Here is a 24,401-nt window from a genome sequence, read left to right on the forward strand (position 1 = left end):
AGTGCACTGCTGTCTTGAGGACTTCCTGGTAGTTGTCTTAAATTACGTGATGACACCACAGCATGCTTACTTGTCCTGCTGCTCGTGACTGGCTTCTGTGTCTCACCAATGAGAGGAGTGTCTCTAGGACCATTGGAAGCTATTGACATCCAGTCATGTGTATTGATTGCTTGTTCACTGAGTGCAGCTGTTTCCTGGAGTGAAAGTATGCTGCAATCATTGAACAGGGCCTCACTGTGTATGAACTAAGGGCAAGCGGAGTCAGGAGTTACTTTCTTTAAGTAGATTGCCAGAGGTTATCATAGTACTTAATAGCGCTTGCCAAACCAAAGTAAAAATAACAAACTTTAGACAAATCTGGCTAAGAAAATAAGGAAAGAGGAGTTTGTGGGAAGGTTCAGGTGAGAGCTTTCTGTGAAAGGGAAAAAGTCATGGGTCATTAGCTTAGATGAAATTCCGGTTACAAAGCATGGCATGGATGGTTATTGGGTCTGTAATTGCTGTTCATGTTGAGACTGATGTTGGCTGGTCTGAAGTATGTAGTCTGGCTGGGAGACGTGAGAAACAGAAGAGTTAAGGGAGGAATTCAGTTCAGTACACTTTTAATCCAGGGTTCCTTTGAGCTAGGTGTTGGGTTTGGTGCTGGAGATAACAAAAATGAGTTCAGGGCCTAGAGAGAGAATGCAAGCTCAGCTCGGCCAAGTGTGAGCAGCAGGTGGCTGAGACAGGAGGAGGCACCAGGCAGTTGTGGGAAGGACTGCTGTGCAGAACTGAGGACCTGCCTGCGGTCGCAGGTTGGAAGTGGAAAGGGAGGTGAGTCAGAGGAAGAACTTCAAGCAAAGAAGTGGGAAGCAAGAACACGTGAGTAGGAAGGAATACGCAGCAAAAGGGAGAAGTCCTGGAAATAGCAAGTGTCCCAGTGAGCGCATCGAGAGAGGGAAGTGATTTGGATAGAGTTCATGAGGTGTGTGTGAGGGAAATTTCTGTCAAGCAAAGAGTTGTGGCCAGCAAACCGGGTAGAAAATATTTGAAGGAGGGTGGGCTTGCTAGAACAGCTGTGAGGAAGCTAGAGTGATGTAGTGCAGGTGGGGTTTCTTATAATTTAAAAATGTATGCACCACTGTCCAGTTTCTTTCTCATTACAAAAGTAAACTATATTATTTTCAGGAAAATTCAAAAGTAGAAAAACTGTAAAGAAGAACATAACTATGTTGTGTAGTCCCATGACCCAGAGATGGAAATTCAATCATCTTGTGCTGTGTTCCATGACAGACTTTGCTGTGCCTGTCTGTGTCCCGGGGAGGATCATGGGAAGGTCCTGGCCTGGTGCCCAGCCTCCCCACCTGTCTGCTCCTCCTGCCCCAACTGCCGGCCGCGTGATGGCCTTCCTTCACACTCCTTGCTGTTTATGTGATACACGAGAAATGAAATCAAAGCTGGCTTTCTGTTACTAGCTCACAAGAGCAGTTCAGATTGTTTGCTTTTTTTTTTTTTTTTTAAATTTTTGGTGTGATTTTCTGTAAAATACTCTGTTCTTTGTAGTCCTTCCCTCAATATTTTTTTGGAGAGGGAGAAATATAGAGAAACAGAGCACTCCTGTGTGCTGGTTCACTCCCCCAGTTCTTGCCATGGTTAGCTACCGTGCTGGGCTCCTACATTTTTCTTTTTTCCAGTCATTTTCATCTGTAAAAATACCAGTAAGTGTCAGGTAAATTTGTTTTTCAAAACATTTAGTTGGCTGTTTTTCTCATGACTTACTGTTCACATGGTAACTCATGTGTATCAGATTTTTAATCATTTACTCCTAAAATATATGAAACTGTTTTCTTTCCTCTTCATATGTGGGCTATTTTTTCCCAGTTTATCCTTAGTCTTCTTACTTTGTGAAAACTTGATGATGCTTGAAAGTATTTAGTCTTTGCTGTGATTAAATCTGTTTTTATATTCTCTTTATTTTATCCTGTTAATTTTATTAAAGATCATACTTTTCTTTTATTATAATATATTAAGAAATAGGATCAAAATGTCATTTTTTAAAAAAGATTTATTTATTTTATTACAAAGTCAGATATACAGAGAGGAGGAGAGACAGAGAGGAAGATCTTCCGTCTGATGTTTCATTACCCAAGTGAGCCGCATCGGCTGGTGCTGCGCTGATCCGAAGCCAGGAACCAGGAGCCTCTTTGGGGTCTCCCTTAAAGGTGCAGTGTCCGAATGCATTGGGCCGTGCTCGACTGCTTTCCCAGGCCACAAGCAGGGAGCTGGATGAGAAGTGGAGCTGCCGGGATTAGAACCAGCGCCCATATGGGATCCCGGCGCGTTCAAGGTGAGGACTTTAGCTGCTAGGCCATGCCGCCGGGCCCAAAATGTCATTTTCAAGTATTTTACCTGTTGCTGTCAAGCTTAAAGATGGGTTTCATGCATTCATAGTGATATGAAATTCGGTTTTGGATAAGTTTGTAAGATGCAAAGGGCCAAATGGGGGTCGATCCTAGTCCAGTAAGGACAAGAAAGTGGCAACTTTAAAGGTAGAGCGGAAGGGGGAGGTGCTGCCAGAAGGAAATTCAGGAGTAGAGACACACACCAGGAAACGATCGGCTTTTTATTTTTTTTTTCTGGAACCTGCTTTTCAGAACTTGGCATATACTTTCAGTTTCAATTAGACCCTTATCTCTGAGTGGACTGAGTATCTTCTCAAGCTGAGAAATGGATTAAACGTTTCCTAGACTTTGGGGAAGTGTGGGTTTTGAAGGCCCTGTTGTTTGAAGTTCCTCCATGGACACCACCACTCTTGACAGTGTGCTTTTGTAATATGCTTTGTAGGCAGATGACTTCTTTTTTTTTGTAAAGATTTATTTATTTTTAATTACAAAGTCAGATATACAGAGAGGAGGAGCGACAGAGAGGGAGATCTTCCGTCTGATGATTCACTCCCCAGGTGAGCGCAACAGCTGGTGCTGTGCCAATCTGAAGCCAGGAGCCGGGAACCTCCTCCAGGTCTCCCACGCGGGTGCAGGGTCCCAAGGTTTTGGGCTGCGCTTGACTGCCTTCCCAGGCCACAAGCAGGGAGCTGGATGGGAAATGGAGTTGCTGGGATTAGAACTGGCACCCATATGGGATCCTGGAGCGTACAAGGCGAGGACTTTGACCGCTAGACCATGCCGCCGGGCCCTGGGCAGATGACTTCTATGTCTGTTAGTTCCTTGATTCTCACAGTAGCGCAATGCCAAAGCGTATGTTGTGTCATTAAGTCGTCCATATTTTTAGAGGTGTGAAAGCTTAGGTACCTAAGACAGTAAAGTAATCTGTTCACCACAAGAACACATGAACATAAACGATAACAGGATTAACTTATTGAGGACCTGTGACATTGTGGACATGACTGCGTACTCTAAGTCCATGCAAGGGAAGGGTCTAGCCATTAAAGTGCTGAAGTCAAATGAAAGAGCTGGGAGCAAAGCCCACATGCTGTGACTCCAATTTGGGCATGTTGCATTGCACCATACTGTCCAGTGCATTAATTGGCGAGCTTCTTGGTTAAGACTGGTCGGAAGTCTTATCAGAATTTTACAGGAACTTCGTGGTCAGTCTTAGTTCACTACAGAGGTGTCAGACTCTGCAGCCGTCATACCTATTCAGTATCATTTTTTTTACTGAGTAAATAACCATCTTGAAAGTTCCTTTTTCAAGCCAGTTCACATTGCACAGTATTCCTGAAAGGTTGACCAATTCTATGAGGATTCTTGTAGCAGAACAGAAGGATTTAATGTAAGGCCCTTACACTTGGATGAAATAGAAGATTCACAAACATACATGTTTTGGTGTGAAGTTGACCCGAACATCCTGAAAACATGTTCCACTTTGTGCACCAGTATGAGTTTATAAATGCCTTAAGACTGAAGTGAACATGGAGGAAGTTGAATGTAGCCACAGTGGGGAGAGCTAGGCACGCTGGCATACTTTTCACCATGTGGTGGTATGATGTGTCCATTATTGTTTTGTTGGTGTGCTTGAAGCTGCTGAGGCTGGGTAGGCCATCCTGTTTCCCCAGGGGAGTAGCCGGGGGACAAGGATCTGACTGCCTTCCTGGGTCAGATTCCACTTTCTAGAGCCATGCCCTGGGGCTTGCCAGTACCAGTCTGTTAAAATAAAGCTCGAATGAGTGACATTTAATCCTGCATGCATGATGAACTTGAGTGACCTTGATGGAATGTGGTAGGTGATAATTAGATCTATGTATTAAGTTGCTTTCTACCTTGGTATCCAATGTATACCTTTTAAATGGGACTCTTTTTATAGGCACTTGATTTAAAACTGGCCATTAATGTTTCTTGGTTATGTAAAGTTTATTTAGAGTCACTCAGAATCCTTATTTTTTATTTTCTTCATTGATGTTGGTACAAATTAGCCAGTGTTACCACCCATGTAGAAGGCTTAGCCTTTGCATATTAGCAGAAAAAGAGAAGTTAGGTTTCTGTGGATTTTTACTGTACTGGAAGAAGCTTCTAGTGCGTTAAAAAACATTGTGATGTGAAAAGAGATAAATGAATTTGAATACTGAGAGTCACAGTCCACTGAAACTGTCAGGTTTAATTTCTGTATGTGATTTGACTTTGCATTTATATTTATATGTTAATTCTGTCATGTGCATGCTAATTCTGTTTTATATATTATATAAAACATCATTTTATATTTCGATTTCATCTTATTTTTGCTGTGTACTTTATGTAATGCAATGAAGTCATTGTTTCTCTGTGTATTTTCTGATTGACAAGTTGAATAAAGAAATTGATTTTCTTGACATAAAACTAAGTATATAGTCATGCAGGAAGGCCTTCGGAAAACAAATAGAGCAATCCCTTTGTCAACGCTAATATGTCAGTTTTCCAGGCTACTTACAAGGCCAGAGTGATAACCAATCTTAGAACAAGCATTTGATATTGATTTGCCAGTCTGAAGTAACAAGTTACTGCTTCCCTTCTTATTGAGAACTAAATCAAAGTAATTTTGTGCCGTCTCTATTATGTATTGTGAAAATTCCCTTTGCATGATTTATACACTGCAGCATTAACAGTGGGTAAATTTTGAAAACCTTGTGAGATTTTAGGTAAGATTTGTGTAGTTTTGCAACACAACTTAATGATATAGTGTGTCTTAATTTGATATACACAAATGCTGTTGCAAAAATTCTAAAGTTTTCCTGAAACATCATGTGGTAAAAATGTACATGTTTGTATTAATCCTGATGAATTCTTAGCCTGTGTGGCATTTAATGGTCAGTAAACAGAGCAAGTAGGAAATGGTGATTTGTTTGCAAAAGGCAGATCTTTTAGCAGTCAGAGTTGATTTCTTTCTAAGTAAATGATAGCAATAGAAGTTCTAGATGTGGGCCTTTGAGCTAGTGCTGCAGTTCAGGTCCCACTTCCACTCCCAGTTCAGCTTCCTGTTAACACAGATCTGGAAAGCAGCAGACGATGGCTTGAGAACCTGGGTCCCTGTCACACACATGGGAGAGCTGCATTGAGTTCCTGCCACCTGTGACTTTGCTGCAGACACTTATGGAATGATAGGTTATGTTTCACTATGTCTATTTCTCTCTGCCTCTCAAACAGACCCAAGGAAGCAAACAGAAAACCAGAACTTCTGTGTGTTTCCTTTTCTCAAAATTGAGATCTGAGTTTACAGTCAGGGGTACTCTGTGTTTCATACCCATGTCAGATAGTATTTTTGCATATTTTAAATTTTATTTCCAGATTTTGCCATCTGGCAAATGATTTAATTTCAGTGAATTGCAAGTAACTCAGATGTTTCGTATAGAATGAACAACTCTTGTATCTCATCTGTGTGCATACGTGTATTATGTACATATTGTAGTTCAGATAGTTCAAACAAATTCACTGAGTTTTTCTCTTGTAAAACTTTTCTACCTCAGGTTTTACTACCATAAAATTTATTTTGTTTAATAAAAAAAAGTTTGCTCACTACTATGTGATAGAGATGAAGACTGTACCCCTTACTCTGAGACCCAAATGGAGGAAAATTCTTTCTTCCTGCTTCCATATTTGGCAAGGGAGAAATACATACATATGGCATATGCAAGGTTATGGTGTCCTTGTTTCCAGGCTAGTTCGCAATGATTGTGTGTAGAATTGTGTGTATAAACTGACAAGTTGATTTCAAATTTGTATGGGAGGACAAAAGGCGATGAATAATCTTGAAACCAAATAAGGTGGAAGGACTGATTCTGTTGGGCATCAAGCCTTTTTTATAAATCTGTAGAAACTAAGACGTACAGCATAGGTGGAAGGATAGGTAGATAGACTAATAGAATTGAAAACACAGATCAAAAGTACACACACACACACAGGTGGGAAGGTGGGTGGATGGAGAAGAAAGATGGGGAACTTAGGAAATGTCCTCGCCTTACGAAGGCAAATACAGACAGGTCTTCAATGTCCTTTAGTAGGTTTATTTTTGAGTTGATAATTTTCTAATGGTCTACAAATGATATTAGAAATATTCAATTGGTCTTTACTAGAAAAAACATTTCCCCACCTCCATATATAGCCTTTGTGTAGTGCAAGGGTTGATAGAGTCAATTTCAGGCCTTTTTTGGGGGGCCTGAAGTAAGGATTGACTTTTATTCATTGAGTTGATTGGAACATTGACAGATTACAGATCATTGATCAGGTGTAATAGAACGCTACCGGACACCTCTCTTAGGTATTTTTTCGTATCATGGCTCCTTCTCTTCTCTCCAGAGGTCACCGGTGTGCTGAGTTCCAGACTGATTTTCATCCGCTTGCTCTGTATGTTGCAGAAATACAGGATAGGCATTCCTCTGTGTGTTGCTTGCTTGACTCTGTTTCAGTTTGATGATTTATTTGTGTTGTAGGAAGATGTAGTTCTTAAGTGCAGAGCTATGTCTTCTTGAAGGATGGAAAGAGATGGTTTGGAGTTCTGCATAGCAGTTCATCTTTCTTCCCCTGTTCATGTATTTATTCGTGGAGTTTTTGATCAGTGTGAGCTCATGGATATTCATTTATACTTGGGATTAGAATCCAGTGCTCTTTGTCTAGTTGTTCAAACTGCTTTGGCTTCAGCCATTGGAAACTCTTTCAATTGACTTCTCTATCCCTCAGATATATTTCCACTATTGTATTGTTATTTTTAGAGTACTTCCTTCCTTGTTTGAAGGATTTGTTTATTTGAAAGGCGGAAAGAAAGAAATGGAGGAGGGACAGGGGATGACAAAGATTTTCCATTCCCCAAAGTCTTAAACAGCTGGGATTGGGCAAAGCTGAAGGCAGAAGCTTGGAATTCCATCTAGGTCTCCCATGTGGGTGGCAGGGACCTGGGTCATCTTCTGCTGCCTTTCTAGGCACGTTAATTGAAGATAGATCAGTAGAGGAGTAGCTAGCAGTTGAACTGGTACTCTGACCATGGAATGCTGGCATCAAACATTGATTTAACCCATTGTACCATGACGACCCTTATTTCCTGCTTTCCAAACTAAAGGATGCTATTAAAGGTGTAGTTTGTATGTATTTCACCCCTATCCTAGATTCATTCCTCCAAACAACCCTAGTTTCTTTTCCTGGAGACTGTTACTAGAAATCAAAATTTGAGTGCAGTAGGTGTTCCTTGCTACAGCGATGTTAAAGCTTCTAGGCCTGTTTGGCTAAAAGAGCAAGGAATTATGTCTGTTTACATATCTAAAATTTTTTCCTTTGTAACTTTCTATGTAAAGCTAAACATGGATTCATGTTGATGTCTTTAACACGAATCTGTTTATCATATGTTTTATTCTACCTTCATTGCTTACTGTAACCTCCCACTCCAGCATTGAGAAGCCTGGGTCCCATCACTTACCACCTATTTACATAATAGTTCAGTATATATATGTACAGTAGAATTTGTGTCCTATGCTCCTGGTAGAAACAGCTTTACCAACTAGAATATAGCACTTAATTTCTTTGCCTTTTCTTATAGGCTTCACTTATATGCAAAGTTGCTTCAGTCCTTAACTCTCTCCCCACACTTTTATATTTGTTAAATACAAGTAAACTCTTCTTGTCATTTTCTGTTTTCTTCCTGGAGATTCCTCTGGCCTTCTACAATTTAAGGTTTTCACCCCCTTGTCATAAGGTTATGTGAATTTTTAAAAAAATGTGTGATATTTTGCATTCACTGTTACATTGCCATCTACATTGTTCCCAAACATGTCTCGTGCACCGTATGTTCAGCCCTACTGATCTATTTCCCCACCCAACCCCGGTAAACTACTCCATTTTTTGGCTTTTACCCAGAATGCCAAAATATTTGAATTATACAATAGGTAATGTTTTAGGCTGGCTTTTTTCACTAACCAGAATGCACGTAAGAGTCACGTGTATTTTCCATGACTTGGTAACTCCTTTCATTTTATTGCTTAGTAATGGGATGCATTCAGATGGTTCTCCATTAATTTATTGAAGGACATCTTGGTTGATTGCAGTTTTCGGTCATGATGAGTAAAACCTTTGTAAACATTTGCCTGTAGAATTTTCCGTGGACATAAGTTTTAGACAGAATTGGGTAAACAGCCAGAAGCACAACTGCAGCATTGCATGGTTAAGTGATGTTGAGTTCCCAAGAGATTGCTCAACTATATTCCAACCAGCTATACATCTCCCCCATGGCTGATGTCAGCTTTTTGGATTTTAGTCATTCTTATTGTGGTGTAGTGGAATCTCATTTTCAAGTTCTCTAATGAGGTTGATACTGTATGATTACAGAGAACTTGTGGAATATTGCTAATTTATTGCTGATGGCTGGTAAAAGTTACATATGTGATAGTTGATCTTGAAATATTGTTAAAATACATGTAAATAATTGTCAAATGTTTTTCTGTACTCAAAGATGTAGCTTTAAAATAGTTGTGGTGCCACAGATACGCAATGAAATTTACCTTCTTAACTGTATTTTAAATGATTTATTTAAGATACTGTGAGGAAGCCAGAGAGACTGGAAGGAAGAGACAGGAGGGAGAGCGTAAAGAGAAGAGTAGTGGAACGGGAAGAGGTCCATTTTATTGGTTTATTCCTCAGATGGCCACAATTGGGGCGGGGGCTTGGCAAGGCTGAAGTCAAGAGCTAGCAACTCAATCTAGCATCCCACTCAGGTGACATGAACCCAGTTGGTTTGAGCCATCCATCACCTGCCTCCTTCTAGGGTCTGCTGTAATGGGAAGTTGGGCTCAGGAGGTGGAGATGGGTGTTGAAGCCAGGTACTCTGTTATAGAACCTGAGTGTGTAACGGGGCCCAAAGCTATCCCAGCTTAACCATTTTTATGTGTATAGTTCAGTGATATTAAATATACTCTTGCTGATGTACAACCAGTCTCAAACATTTTGTCTCTCTAGGTCCTTTAAACAACACTCATTTCCTGCTCCCCCTCTCTTTGACAGCTCTCCTACTTTTCTTGCTTAATGAATTCCAACTCCTCTAGGCAGCTCCCACGAGAGTACAATACCACTGACTGACTGGCTTCAACAAAAGAAGCTTACTTATTTATGGTTCTGGACTCTGCAATTCTATTGTCAAGGTGCTGGCAAGCTTGGTTCCTCTGACAGCTCTCGCCTTGGCTTGTAGTTGGCCTCCTCATGGGCCATGATCTTTCATCTGTGCCCGAGCAACCCTGGCATTGCTGTCTGCTGCCTCTTATAAGGACACCAAGCAGATGGAATCGGGGCCATCCCAGGTGCCACATTTAATCTTAACTCATTAGAAGCCCTACCTCCAAGTCATTTTAAGGTGCGAGAGGGCAGGATTTCCACCTTTGAATCTTGGGGGTGTATAATCCATCTGATAAAATTGTAGCACATTACCAGAATTTCCTTCTAGTTCAAACTAAAATAGCAAACCATTGTATGGGTATGGACACTGTTTGTTCCATATGTCCCTCCTATAAACTTGGCTTCCAACAACCATTTGTCTATCGTGAATGATGCTGCTATGAGCAAGGGTGGACAAATACCTCCCCAAGACCCTGTATTTAGTATACTCAGAAGTAGGATTGTTGCATCATGCTCTATTTTTAAGTTTTTGGAGAATTAATCATAGAATTTATCATTTTCTATAGTAGGCTTACCATTGTATCATTCCCCCTGCATGAGGGTCCTATGCCACCTCGTCAAAATTTATTGTTTTCTCTTTTCTTGAGAGCCAGCATCCTAATGGATTCAAGGAAAAATACATGCTTAATACAAAAATTAAAAGTCACTAAAAAAGGATAAGTTCTCTTCTTGAGTATCTTAGGATTATGTGATTTTAACCACATAATGCTCTTTAGGAATTTTTTCATGTATATATACATGTATATATTTATATTTGCAAACACATGGCCTAATATAATTCGAAGGAAGTTTTGTTCATATTAGTTCAGTAATTCTCAGCATTACATTATGAGTATTCTCTGTGTCATTAAATATTGCTGAAACAAATGAGTGTTAATGACTGCATAAATAATGATTTATTTTCTGGTCATTGCACGTTAGGTTTCTTCTAGTTCCTTTCTAATATACAATTTTCTAATGATTCATACATGTGCATTTCTAACAAGTTCATTTGGAAGAAGATTACCTAAGAGAAGTATAGCGAAGTTAAAGGTTCTTTTCAAAGGGCTTGAACATGTATAGCCAAAAAAACCAAGTTGTTGTGGGAGTCCTTATATACTTTTCTCCAGCTGTGTAGAGGACACTGCCGCCATCAAACAGTTCCCAATATTTAATGTCATCTTTCCAACCCATTTTAAAAATATTTTGCAGTTAGGTAGACAGATTTTTACTGTGGTTCGGTCTGCATTCCTTTGATTATTAATAGGGATGTACAGTTTTCACATTCTTTCGTGAATCTAAAGTGTGTAAAACTAATCCTATGGCTAGGAGACAGCACATTGAACTTACAGACTTTATTTTTGTAGTAAAAGAATAAGATACTGTGTACCATGCCATTTAATGTTTTAGAAAATGTGCATTTGTTTTATTTTAATAGAATATTAGAAAATAAAGCATTCACTAATGGTAATTTCTTTACTATGTGCAGTCTGCAAATCAGATAGCTGCTTAAAGTATACATATTTGGAAAAAGGAAATGCACATAATTAAGAACTATTCATTTATATACATATACATATATATATAATTCCTATATTATGATTTACTAGCTCGAAAAAACCCTATTTCTGAAACAACAAATGGAGTTGGATTAGGTGGGAGATGAGGAATAGCATCTTTGAAAAAGTGGAAGAAAGTAGGAAAGATCTGGGGGCAGGAGGTGTTGTCTAGCAAAGGGGATGGGAAGTTAGTATGTAAATCTGTAACTAGGAAAGTAAACTTCAGTGTCCTGGAGGGCTTGGGCATTCAGTAAATTGCCGCCTCACTGTAAATTAAAAGTTCCAAATCTCTTCTGCACTCGTGTTCATCACCTGAAGTCCTGTATCTCAAGGAGGAACACAAATTCATAAGAAGAGACTCCCAGGCATGATATCAGGCAACCTGCTGTCTTTGGTACTGTGTTTGGGAATAGTACAGAGGAGCTGTCTGAGACCCAGGTTCTACAGCAAAGGGGGTGCAGATAGATGCTGTCTGGATAAATGAAGGGATGATTATTTTTTAACAGCCTTTTTGCATGCTCAGTGCAAGGGAATACTGAAAGATTCAGAATGTCCTTGATCAATAGAGAGTCTGGGATTAAACACTGCCCTTGGTCTTACTGAGAGAATGCTTTAGTTCATTTCCCAGGAAGGTGGTTGTAGGAGGCAGGCAGCAGCTTGCTATGCAGGATACTGGCCTTTGGATGCTGCTTGTGCCTTTCTGAATTAGGGTTCAAAAAGATGAGTTTTTTTCCCTTTCATGTGGATGTGGATGATCTGCTGGATCATCTGCAGCTGTGGGCTTCATCTTGCGCATCCTCTCATCCCTCCTGGAAATAGCTATCCACTCGTTATCTACCGATTTCTTTGGAATGTTGTTCTCAGAAAATTTTGGAAAAACATCAGTGAGCTCCTCCCTCTTCCACCCATGCGATATAATGCTAACTGTGAACTCTGTGAAAAGTAAAGAAGGGATAAACAGTAAAATTAAGGTAAAACTTGGTAGAAGAAGGAGGAACTTTCTTTTCAAAGCAATGTCTTACCCTTTTTGGTACGTAAAACTAGATCCTTTCAAATTTGTTTTGGTGCAGGAAAAAAAAAGTTGATGCCCAGGCATTATGTTTTCGTTACATGCTGCCTTTCTAGGCCACAAGCAGGGAGTTGGATGGGCAGTGGAGCAGCTGGGACATAAACAGGTGTCCATATGGGATGATGGTGCTTGGAGGGGAGGATTAGCCAATTGAGCCACTGTGTGGGGCCCACAAGAAAGTTTTAAGTCCATAAATGGATTTTTCATGATGTGCATTTCCCTTGAACTTATTGGAGGAAATTCAGAATTTTGCATCAAAATAAATTTATCTTTAAATTCCTTTTAGCCCATTTATTCTTTAATAATTATTTTATTTTGATAATCTTAGTTGATTAGGGCACAAAGGGTCAAGGACTACAGGAAAGTGGGTGAGACCGTTGTTTACATATTATTTTTTTTTTTCCTAGATCTGGAGTGAGGGGGAAAATAAAGGGAGAAGCCCCACCCAGCCTCCCACTCATTCCAGGTCCTCCATGTAGGGCATGCTCTGAGGGTCCTGCTCAAGTGATTTTGATAGTTCAACAGTTCTGAATTGCTGCCAATCTTGCTGTTCCAAACATGATTAAATCTCTCCAGAATCCACTGGCGGACACAGTCTACCTTAGAGTCTCTGTTAGCTCAAATTTTCACTGCCAACACATGGCTGGGGTAGATATTGATTTGTTCTGTCCTCCGTCATGTTGTACCAGGTGTCATTTGCAGGTTCCAGTAGACTGCCATATCCTCCATGTGCACTGACCCAGCAATTGCAACCACCAACGTAAGTGTGAGCTGATTGGAGCGACTGACTGTTCTGAACCCTGTACTGGCAAGCACACACAGGAATCAGGCCTGGGATCACCTCAGATGAAGTTTCTTTGAGGATCCCTCCAACTGAACTGCTGATTTCAGAACCCCAACCATGAGAAGTGCAAGTTCCATGGTCTGACCATGGAGTGCAAGTTGCCCATTTATTCTTTTTTTTTTTTTTTTTTTGACTTTTTATTTTATTTTATTTTTTTTTTTATATATTTATTATTTAACTTCAGTAATTACATTGTATTATGTGACACAATTACATAGATACTTGGGTTCTCCCCACCCCTCCCCAAACCCTCCCACCATGGTGGATTCCTCCACCTTGTTGCATAACCACAGCTCAAGTTCAGTTGAGATTCCCCCATTGCAAGCGTATACCAAACATAGAGTCCAGCATCTTATTGTCCAGTCAAGTCCAACGGCTTCTTAGGTATACCCTCTCTGGTCTGAAGACAGAGCCAGCAGAGCATCATCCCAGTCAATTGAAAGCTCCAACATACCATCAGCAAAAATTTACATCATTATGGAATTAATTGACATAGTAATGAGTAACCAACATGTTAAAAGTAAATGCGAGTTCCCAGTCACCTTCTGTGACCACCTCACCTATACTTCAATCTTAGTTTATACACAACATATAACATTCAAAACATAACATGTTATGCCCATTTATTCTTAAAGCTTCCTTGTGTGACATTGTGGGGGTATAAGTCCCTGTCTAAAGCCAGTATGTCCGGGCTTCCTGTCTGAGATGGATAGGAAGTAGTATGTATTTCTGCATGAAGGGTATTTTAGTCAGCTTTCTCCCAGGTATCATTTCACCTTGACTGAGCACTTGAGCATTTCTGGATTCTTTTATGCTTGTTACCTCATCACTTCTTACCGCCTCTGATGAAGGTTGTCTAGAAATGAGCACCTGCAGCTCAGGGTGGCTCCTGTTCATCCTTGCTGTGATCTTATCTGGGTTTCTTCATCTACGACTCCATCTTTGGAGAGCTTCTGTAAAGGAGAATCCAGTGCTAAATGTTCTTGTTCAGAGCAGGGCTTTACTATGTCTTTCACTTCTGCAATTCCAGATTGAATCCTTTACTTCTTTTCCAACACATCTTTAAGTTTAGTAACTTTTGAACAGCTTGAATATCTTACTGAAGTATGTGTGATCAGAAGTGTTTTGGATTTTGGATTCTTTTAGATTTTGGAATAGTTACATGTACATTATAATGTATCTTATGGATGGGACCAAGTCTAAACCTAAAATTTGTTTGTGTCATACACAAGTAATGCACAGGTAATGTTTTGTTCTTACACAGGCAGATCTTTTGCTCTATTGGTTCACTTTCTAGATGCCTACAGCAGCAGCCAGCATTAGGCCAGACTGAAGCCAAGAAATTCATTTGAGTTTGCTATGTGGATGGTGGGGGCCTACGGACATGGACTGTCATCTACTGCTTTTCTGGACGCTGAAAGAGTGGAGTGGCCTGAACTCCAGCTGGCACTATGATATGGGACACTGTCCCTACAAGAAGCATCTGGGTCTACTGTGCCACGGCGTTAGCACATGCATGCTATGTTTGGCGCACTTGCCTTTTGGCTGGGACCCATCCCTCGAGGGGTGTGTCAGCATTTTCCATTGGTTGTGTCAGGTCCATACTCGAAAGTTTTGTGTTTTGCATCATTTCATATTGTCACTCTAGGAATTCTCAACCACTAGGGTGTTTCCCATTAGTGCATTGTGACATCTTCTGTTAATTGCAAAAGGACAAGTTGACAAATCCATGTTGGTGTCAGACATAAAAATTTAGAGGACTTAAGTCTTGGCTTTATCAGCTCCCTGAACCTGCTGCTTTTAACATGCATGTGAAAGGCCTTTAGGTATGCTAGCATGTGCTTTATGTCCTAGGGAGACCAAGCATATCCTCCAGTGCTGTTTATCCTGACTCAGTGAAAGGAAGTGTTGAGTAAAAAAATAAAAAAAGCCCCTTGATTCATTCATCCACTTGGCAGATGGCAATTGAGTGGCAACTGGGAGGCAGTTGTGGTTCTCAGCTATCCCTGAGAGGGGTGGACTCGAGTGTCCAGTAGACGGAGATGGTTCAGGGCACAGGGAGCCGCACAGCCTGGTGGAAGCCAGAGAATGAAGTCTTCCTGCTGACTCAGCCATGGCCCCATGGATACTGCGTTGGCAGAGTGCAGAGGGGAGGAGCAGAGTGAGATGGCTCTTCCTGCACCATGTGCCACTCAGTGCCCAACCCTACTTACCGTAGAGACCCTAGGGCCTTTGTTCTGTGCCTACCATTGTGGGAAAGAGCCTTCCAGGCTTTCTTCACGTTAGTAAAATGCACCTTAGTGTCACAGAGCTGCCTTTGCACCTGAGACGTTGAACTCTGTTCTGTATGAGTGTATAGAGCGGGGTTGGGTAGGGGAGGATGGGGTGAAGACATTTGAAGGTGACGTGAGCAGACGTGTCATCAGAATAGGCTTTGTGTCTTGATTGCAACAGTTTTTAACCAGGATCAGGACAGTTACCATCACAGATGGGCAGCCCATGCTGCATAACATTTCCGATGCTGTAGGGATCAAATGCAGTCCTGCAGTGATAGATTACCCATCTAATTGAAGTTGGAACTTGTGAGTGACACGGCAGCTATCAGAAGACTCCTCAGTTTTCTGCCACTGTGTTATATGGATATTTAGAATTAATCATCTTTAGTGTCACTAGCACAGGATGAGTTATAGACCTGAACAGTTCAAATAATTCATAATTCTTAACGTCTTCCTTTAAGTCAGGCTTGATTGACTGCAGTGTTCCTGTTGCAGGAAGCTGGAGAAGCATTCACACACCCGGGCAGAGGCTGGGGTCATGGAGGCTTTTCATGTCTTGCCAGCACCTCAGTTCTGTTCTCCAGTAAGCAAAGTAGATATTGTTTGAATGAGCAGGGTATATTTTCAAACTCAGAATGCTTTTAAAATCTGCACTGTCTGAAGAATTTAGAAGTGGAGTCCAGTTGGTAATAGTTACTGTGTGATTTTGGGGATATCATTTAGTTTATCTAAACTCTGCCTTTTTTTTTTTCTGTGAATGAAAAGCCTTCATGTGTAAAATAATAAAGTGATGTTCATAGCAGAGAGACCCTATTTAATCTCTGTGGTCATTTATTAAAATGTTGTGTTTTGCATAAAAAGCGCCTATCAAATAGATTTGCTGACAGGAACAAACAAGATTAACAAATAGAAAGTTTCCCCACAAGCCCACTGTCACCTAGTGTTGGTCAGTGTTAACAGCTGCTACAATTCCCCTTGTTCAATTGTGTTACCATAAAGAATTTTTGCGGGCGCAGGATCTGAATGGATTTTAATCTGCTTTGTGTAATTACAATATGCATATAGGCCAAATTTTAAATGGGAAGGAAAGAAAAGGAAACATTCTTTTGCCATGTATTTTTAAGGTATTTTAAAGTAGAGAATGTTCTCTTGTGCTTTCTCTGCTGGTGTGTTTTAGGTGGTGAAGATAGAAGGTTGTGAAGACCTTTTTAGAGAGCTGGCAGTTGAGTGGAGAATTCAGACACTTTGTGTATTAGGTGTGGGTATGGAGAAGAGCGCAGCAGGAAAGGAGTGTTTGCGGAGGCTGAGTGGGAGATGCTGCTCCACAGACACCTGCAGGATCAGGAGATGGGAGACAGGTGCAAAGAAGACATTTGGTCCTGCAGGGTCCTCACTCCCAGGCTTAGCCTTGCCATGAGGGCTACACAATGACATGATCCACCTTCTCTTTGGAAGCACCAACGCTGGATTTCAGAAGCAGTTGGCTAGGGCAAGGAGGAACCTTTCTTGAGGCATTGCAGGAGTCTGGGACAGTGGTGTCCTTGGGTAAGTGTGCCTGGAGAGAGGAGGGTTGGGGCCCAGGCTAAGTGACAGGGCAGCATCTGGCGCTGGTGCTGTTCCTCTGTGGCTAGGAACTCTAGATCTTGTACACTGCTCCTGCCTTCCTGGGGATCACAGAGACTCCACTTCTCACACCACTCCATATTTGTGCTCAGATCCTAAGGAATTGCATTGTCTGACCTCTTGCTTCCTTGCCCCCTGGCTCCACCAAGACTTCTGCCTAAGCTGATAAATTGCCCTGTGCCCTAGTAGGTTGTTCTTGTATTCATTCCAGCCTGTGTTACGTGGAAAATCCAGTGGTTGGCTAGTAGCCACGCCTGTCTTGGTTCTGTCTTTCAGTGAAGTCCTCTCTGTTTGTTTACGTTCTTGCCAAGGGCTAGTTCTGTCCCTCCTAGGTACACTGATATAGGGCGACTGATAACAGCAACCCAAGTTCATTCTAACTGCCTTCAAGTTTACTGTAACTGCCTTTAGGTTGACTCTTAGCTGTCTTCCAGCCCCATTGTGTTTCTCCTAACTGACTAGGAGGAGATCTTGAGTTGGATACAAGGCATCACGCCACCAGTGCTTTCATGGTGAAACCCAGAGTGTTCAGACCTTGCATGTGCAGTGATCTGGCCCACCTGAAGTGTCAGGAAGTTAAATGACAGACGTTGACCATCCTTCTGGCTCTGGCTTAGGGCACAAACCCATGGCAAGGGTTGTTTTGAAGAGCAGTTGTAGCTAAAGCATTGGGGTGCTGGAAAGTCTGAGACATCTTGTACGTGGTTCTTCAGCTTCCTAGGAGCTGAAGTTTAGAAAATGATACTGTAAAGTGAAGATGAATTTTAACTGAGCATTTGGTGGATAGATAATTTATTGAGTATAAAATGAAAATCCCTAAAAGGCAGCATCCTTATCATGCCAAGCACCTGTGATCCATGACGGCTCTGTGCTGCTGCCAGCAAGGGAGCATTTTCAGATAGCGTAGTAGGGATTTTGCAAGTGAGTCTCATTTGTGAAAGTTATTGCTGTTGTGGGGTTCTGCGTGTGTATGGTCCACCGAGGAGAAGATGGTAAATCAGAGTAATTGCTTCATCCCAAGACACATTTAGATTGTAAAGGCGAAAGGTCCTGCTAAGAAACTCAAATTAACTTTTGCTGTTTATGCTGTATGGAAAGCCTTCTGGAGTGCTGCTTGTCATGCAGCCTGATGGTTTATTTATCATGGAACTATTCCATTGTAGCCTGACATCTGATCTCCAGAACCAACACTTAGGATCCCTCAGGAAAAGCATTTAACCCTTGCAGGTGCAAGGCTGTCATTTATCTGTCATGTTTATAAAACCCATTGAAGTATACTTACAAGAGAGGCTCAAAATAGTTCTCATTTCCCCTGAGTTCCAAATGGGAGTTGGAACTCAGTGTGTGATCGGCAAAGAAGCCGGACAGGTGTCTAATACCAGGTCTCAGCAGCAGCTCAGCAAGACTCCTGCACTTGATACAGTGTTCTGTCATTCCTGTTGACTTTGATATATGGAATTCCATACTTGAATGCAGATGAAGTCGGGAGTGGGGAATCCATATACTGAACCCCTTCTGAAATCTGTTTGGAAAAATTCAGAGACTGGAAGATGAGTTAATAGCTGTCTCATTTGAGTTGGGCATCTCGGTTATATTTTACAGGTTTGAAAAGAACCCTTGAAGAGAACATACATCAACCCAGGGGGCTTAGCAGAATCTTAGAGGAATGAGCTGAAATTAGTTGGGATCTGAAAATTAACACCCTTCTGCTGGCATTTAATGACAAAGGACAGGGTTGTACTTGTCAGAGCCTGTCAGTGAGCAGTTCCCTGGGGAAGCAGGGGACAGAGTCTGAAGAATCCTGTGTCTGGTGCCAGACAGCCTGGCTTTGAATCCAAGCAATGGGACTTGGATACATCAGTTAACCTCGGAGCTTCTTGTTTTGTCGCTGGTAAATGGCAATACTGTCTCCAAGGGAGGAGGGGTTAAAGATGATTAAATGGAGTAATTCTTGCACAGTCAACTTGCAGCGGTTAGCAAAATTCCAGCAGGGTCTTGATGGGGCTGGGAAGATGGCCTGGACCATCCTCCCAGTCATGTGGGTGTTTGCTGTATTTGTCACTTGGTGACACTTCTATGTCGGGATTCCGCATAAGATATGCTACCCTCTGAGTTCTGTTATGGAAGAAGTCAGCAGATCTAAGGCAGACATCTGTAAACCCTCCCCAAACACAGTCTCCAGGTTGAGTTTAGGTGGAGGGAACCTTTGTGCTCAGAGACAGTTAAAGGTTGGGCTGACCTTTCTGAGTTCACGGTGGAAATAATCCACGATGGATCCTCATACTTGCAGAGCTCATGGTGAGCCCAGGATGCCATGGTTTGTGGGACGGGGGCAAGGAGGTGTTGAGGAATAGAATTATTAGATATGAACATACTGAAATTAGGACTCAAGAGTGATTCACCATAGGTGGGCAAGGGCACAGTTGTGCCCTTCAAGATTTCAGGGTTTGATGTATGCATTGTTAAGTAGTTCTCGCTCAGTGGACCTTTAGCACTAGTAACCCTCTCAACACTATTGTGGCTATGGCTCTCACTCTTTTTTTTAATATTTATTTTTATTGGAAAGGGAGATAAACAGAGAGAAGGAGATACAGAGAGAAAGATCTTCCATCTGCTGGTTTACTTTCCAGGTGGCCGCAACGGCTGCAGCTGAGCTGATCCGAAGCCAGGATCCCAGAGCTGCTTCCGGGTCTCCCATGTGGGTGCTGGGTCCCAAGGCTTTGGGCTGTGCCTGACTGCATTCCCAGGCCACAAGCAGGGAGCTGGATAGGAAGTGGGGCCATTGGGATTAGAACTGGCCCATATGGGATCCTGGCACGTTCAGGGTGAGAACCTCAGCTGCTACGCCACCGTGCCAGGCCCCCGCTCTCTTAATAGCCACCATCCCTTCACCATCTCATCATTCTCACACTACCACCACCGTCACAATTCTGATGCCTTCAGGACCGCAGTCACAGTAACTCAGGGCCTCAAATGGTCCTGGTTAGGAGATTGTTGGCGCTTGACAAGGTCTCATCCTGTCTTCCTCATCTCCCTGGAGTTTCTCTCTCACCTGTTCTCTGACTTGTCATCACTCCACCATCTCTGTGGTCTTGGGAGGAAATTTGCAAGAGTATTCAAAAAACTTCGCTTCCCACTAATTTCAGAAAGAATCACTGATCTTGGTCGTTTTTTGTCTAAGTAATACAAGATGTTAGATTGATTCATTACATTTCAAACAGTTGTAATTTTGGAGCATTTGATTACATTTGTTTGATCTTACACAGTTGCTGATGCTGCTCCAGAGAGCAGAATTTCTGAGGAGCATTCTTATGCTCTCTACCCCTTTGCCTTTCTTCCTGTTGTGCCCCCAGGGTGCTGTCCCAACACCGAGTGTGTCTGCAAAATCATTTTTTTTTTAAATTTGTTATTTTCATTGACAAGTCAGATTTACAGAGAGAAGAAGAGGCAGAGAGAAAGAGCTTCTGTCCACTGGTTCCTCCCTAAGTGGCTGCAATGGCCAGACCTTAGACAGTCTGGAGCCAGGAGCCTCATCCAGGTCTCCCATGTGGTTGTAGGGTCACAAGGCTTTGGACCATCCTCGACTGCTTTCCCAGGCCATAAACAGGAGCTGGATGGGAAATACAGCAGCCGGGACATGAACTTATGCCCACATGGAATTCTGACACATGCAAGGCGTAAGGATTTAGCCGCTAGGCTGTCACACAGGGCCCTGCAAAGATCATTTCTGTGTCTAGGTTGCACAGGGCTCACCCTGGAACACGCTTGAACAAAAGGGAAAGGCGTTCTTTAGGATGCACTCATTCCCTCAAAGTCTGATCTGCTTTTAGGGCAGGATCAGATGAGCCTGTTCAGAGCTAGGTAGTAATGGCAGGCCAGCAATGGGCAAAGCCACAAGGTAAAGCTTGAAGTGCAGGGTTCTGGCTCGTAGAAGAGGTGAGAGGTGGTGGTAAGTGATGGCCAGAAGGTGCCTCTGTCCTGGCTGGGCGTGTTCTCCTGCCTTCGTACTGGTCTGTGTTGTTTCTTGCACATTCAGGTCCCTCTGGTTCTCTTCACTTTTCTCACTATCCCCTTTCCCCAGAACTAGCTTGAAACTGACCTGCAGGTGGCCCTCCTCCTCCCCTATCACGTGACCACATAATGCTCAGTTGTCTGCCTTCTCCTGCTTTCTCCTTTCTTCATCCTCTTGCATCAGACCGTTAGCTTCTCAGCGGCAAGATAGGTTGGTCACAGCCCTGCTTGTCTCGCCAACATCTTGACACAGTACCTTCTGCACGTGCCTTTGGCTTAAATCGGGTCATGGATCTTTTTCCTGTTTGGAAAGGACAGTGATTTTTAAAGATGGAGAAGCTGAGAACTTTCTCCATAAGAGAAGCGAGGGGGCTGCTGTTCATCTTCTTCACCTATAATCCAGTTGTGTGTTACACCCTCATGCTTGGAGATGCACAGTAGGCAGGATCACAGCTTTGATTGATCCACAAATTCTCCCTAAGGTTCTCTTTGAATGTGAAATAGGTTCTCTTTGTCCTCTGGTTTCTGTGGGGTTCAGGTTTATTAGTTGCGAGGACTGGGCTTGCAGACTTCAGGGTTAGGATACAGGGCCACCTATCCTCTGGGTAGAGATGAGTAAAGTGATTTGCCTTTTGCAATTTCTTCTCCATGGTGACTTTTTTATTTTTACAACAGTGTGTGGTGAACTGTTCTCATTTTTGAAACTTTATTCGCATTTCTCATACAGTTTTGAAGAGTCCTTGTATGCATGGATTTCAGCATATTTTTCATCAAAATGAGCTTTAGGTTCTATTTTCAAGAACTTTGTGAAGATCTTTCATTTTCCTTCTAACCCACCATGATTGCCTTTGGCTTGAAGTTTGCAAGGTATCTTAGTTTATAGATTAAATACAAATTTGGGGGAAATGATCAGAAATGCTTTTGCTTTATTTTTCATTGGCTGTTTTCTTTCAGTTGTGCAAATACATTTTTAAGGAGATGATTAAAAATACTCATTTTCTGGAAATGTTATGCATCTGCAATAAATAATAAATAGCGTGACAGTTGGCTGCCTCCCCTTCATGCAAAATAAATAAATACATTTGGTGACATACATTCGAGAAATGCAGTTCCTGTAATTTTTACAGAAATAAGAATCAAATTTACAGATGATAGAGATTTTACCATCTGCTCCTAACAAAGAAACAGCCGGTAATGTGCAGTGCTTGCTGAGCTTAATGTACATATATTAGCCTGCCAGGCGTCAGTGTTCTCTGTAACTTAAATCTGCCCTGCCCAGGGAAGCTGACCTGACTTTAAGCATATCTTTGCTTTTGAAGCAAGTAGGCTGGCTTTCCCATTGCTCCAAGTGCAGAGGATTGAGGGGGCAGGGCTTTCCCTGGAAAGGTGAAGAGGACTGAGTACCTGCGTGGATTTCACCTGCAATTAGGGGAATAGTGGACTCCTTGCAGAGAAGTTACTCCTTGTGCCTCTAAATGTTGAATGTTGATGGAAACCTCGAAGTTCAGAAACTCAGCCATGATGATGGGAAGGCCAGACAGTAGCTTCCAAGGTGTTATCCTAGCTTCCTAGGTCTGAAGTGTCACTTGGGGGTTCTGCATCTGGTTAAGGCTCAGTGCTCAGCGGAGGCTGCAGAGCTGCTTACCAAGGGAGAGAAACCTGAAAGAAGCTTTCTAGGAAACTTTCTCTTTCCCTTGGGGAAGTGGGGGATGACTGCCACTGGGGATTCTGGTTTTATCGGATGGTGTGCAGAGGTATGGCCCATGCATTGTGGAGACTCTGGAGAAGCATGGCCAGTGGCTTTCTAGTACCAGATTAAGTGTGAGTGCTTCTGAGCATGTTTAATCCTCTTAGTATTAGAAGCCACAGGCTGGTTATGCAGGCAGAACCTCAATAGAGATTTTTATCAAGAGCTGATCTGCGTCTTGGCATGCTGTTGGGTATCTTCCAGCTTAATGGGATTGGGGAAGGAAGCAGTTTAAGGAGAAACAGCCTCCTGCTCACCTCTGACTTCTTCAAATTAGAATATAGTCCTTACTCCCAGGCCCTGGAAGATATGTAGAGTCTGATAATCTACTCAACAGAGGTTGCCTTTCATTCCACTGTCTTTGTTGTACACATCCAAGCCTTGTTGCAAAACGAGAGGAATTTATAAGTTTGTTTTCATTGCTGCCTGGTGCCATCATCTCTGCCCTTTCTGTCATTTACCTGGTTGGACCCCCTAGAGCTCTGGGAAAACTGGGGGAATACTCAGGTGCACCAATAGGCTGCTCAGGCTTCACAAGTTTTTCTCTCTGGTGGTGTTTGTGTTGCAGGGGTGAAGACATCTTAAGCCAGAGGAACGAGCCCCTCGTTGTGGAGTTTCAGTCTTCAGCCAGCAGATGCAGGAGGTACTGTTTTGGGCATGGATGGGCACTACTCAACAGCACAGCCATCATCCCCCGGGAGCACCTGTGTCCATCCCACAGACAGCCACTCTTTGTCACAGTGGACTCGTGTGTGTGTGTGTGTGTGTGTGTGTGTGTGTGTGTGTTTGCTCTGGCCTGGCGGAGGGAGGCATGTGTGCGTGTGAAAGTCTCCCGCAGGAAGCTTCACCGACACTGCACATGAAGAGAGGGCGGGTGTGGCGTTGCTTGCCCTACACACTTCACGTGTTTGTTTTTTTTCCCCCAAACTAATGTCAGTTTTGTTTCAAAAGTTTGTAGTTCCTGGTAAAGCTAGAACTGTCCTGTAGCTTCAAGACCTTTGCATGCTAACCCATCACATGAGCCTTGTGTTGTCAGAGCAGTGTCCATTTGAAACCCATGGGGTGTTTGTGCTGTAGTCGTTCATAAGCAGGAAGTTGCTCCTACATCTTTACTGCATCGAAGGCTTGGTTCTGTGAGGAGGACCATCCCACCGCATTCCCCGCAGCGTCACACATGCATTCCCACCCTTATGCTGTTCACGTTCAGCCACATGATTGATCTTAGTGACTGATATTGGAGCTGCAAGCCTCTTAGATGGTGGAAGATTCCAGAAGCAGTAGCCTTCCATTATGTAAAGGTCACTGGTTCCACTCTCAAACCTAATAACTTTGGGTAATGTGCTAAGGATGAATTAACATGCTAATAGTCTCCATGTTCTGGATATTTTAGCATTCCCTCATTTTAAATTTAAAGTCAGTGCCATAGGTGCTGTAGCTGCCTTGCCAGAAACATGGTTAGCGTCCCTTCTTAGAGAATTTAAAATACATTCTGGCTACACACACAGGCTAGGATAAGAATTTGTATTTTATGATTATTTTGTTTGTGTTCCCTGCAGCTGCATGACACAAATACTCTTTCACTGAAGATACCTGTTTAACTTTTTAAAAGCATCACGATCTTTTAATCCCACCTATCCCTCTATGATGAATGATATTTTAATGGCAAGATGTTGGGG

General features: G+C 42.4%; 1 protein-coding gene across 3 annotated transcripts in view; it reads left to right on the plus strand.

Annotated features, from left to right (window-relative positions):
• The window catches only part of AFF3 (ALF transcription elongation factor 3), a 564,045-nt gene that overhangs the window by 113,665 nt on the left and 425,979 nt on the right, over positions 1 to 24,401 (plus strand). For all 3 annotated transcript variants that reach the window (XM_058667512.1, XM_058667514.1, XM_058667513.1), the window contains exon 4: positions 23,294 to 23,368. In XM_058667512.1, coding sequence (XP_058523495.1) covers positions 23,294 to 23,368 — 75 coding nt within the window. The remainder of the gene's footprint in view (positions 1 to 23,293; positions 23,369 to 24,401) is intronic.

Source organism: Ochotona princeps, chromosome 8 (assembly GCF_030435755.1).
Source record: "Ochotona princeps isolate mOchPri1 chromosome 8, mOchPri1.hap1, whole genome shotgun sequence".
Lineage (NCBI taxonomy): Eukaryota > Metazoa > Chordata > Mammalia > Lagomorpha > Ochotonidae > Ochotona > Ochotona princeps.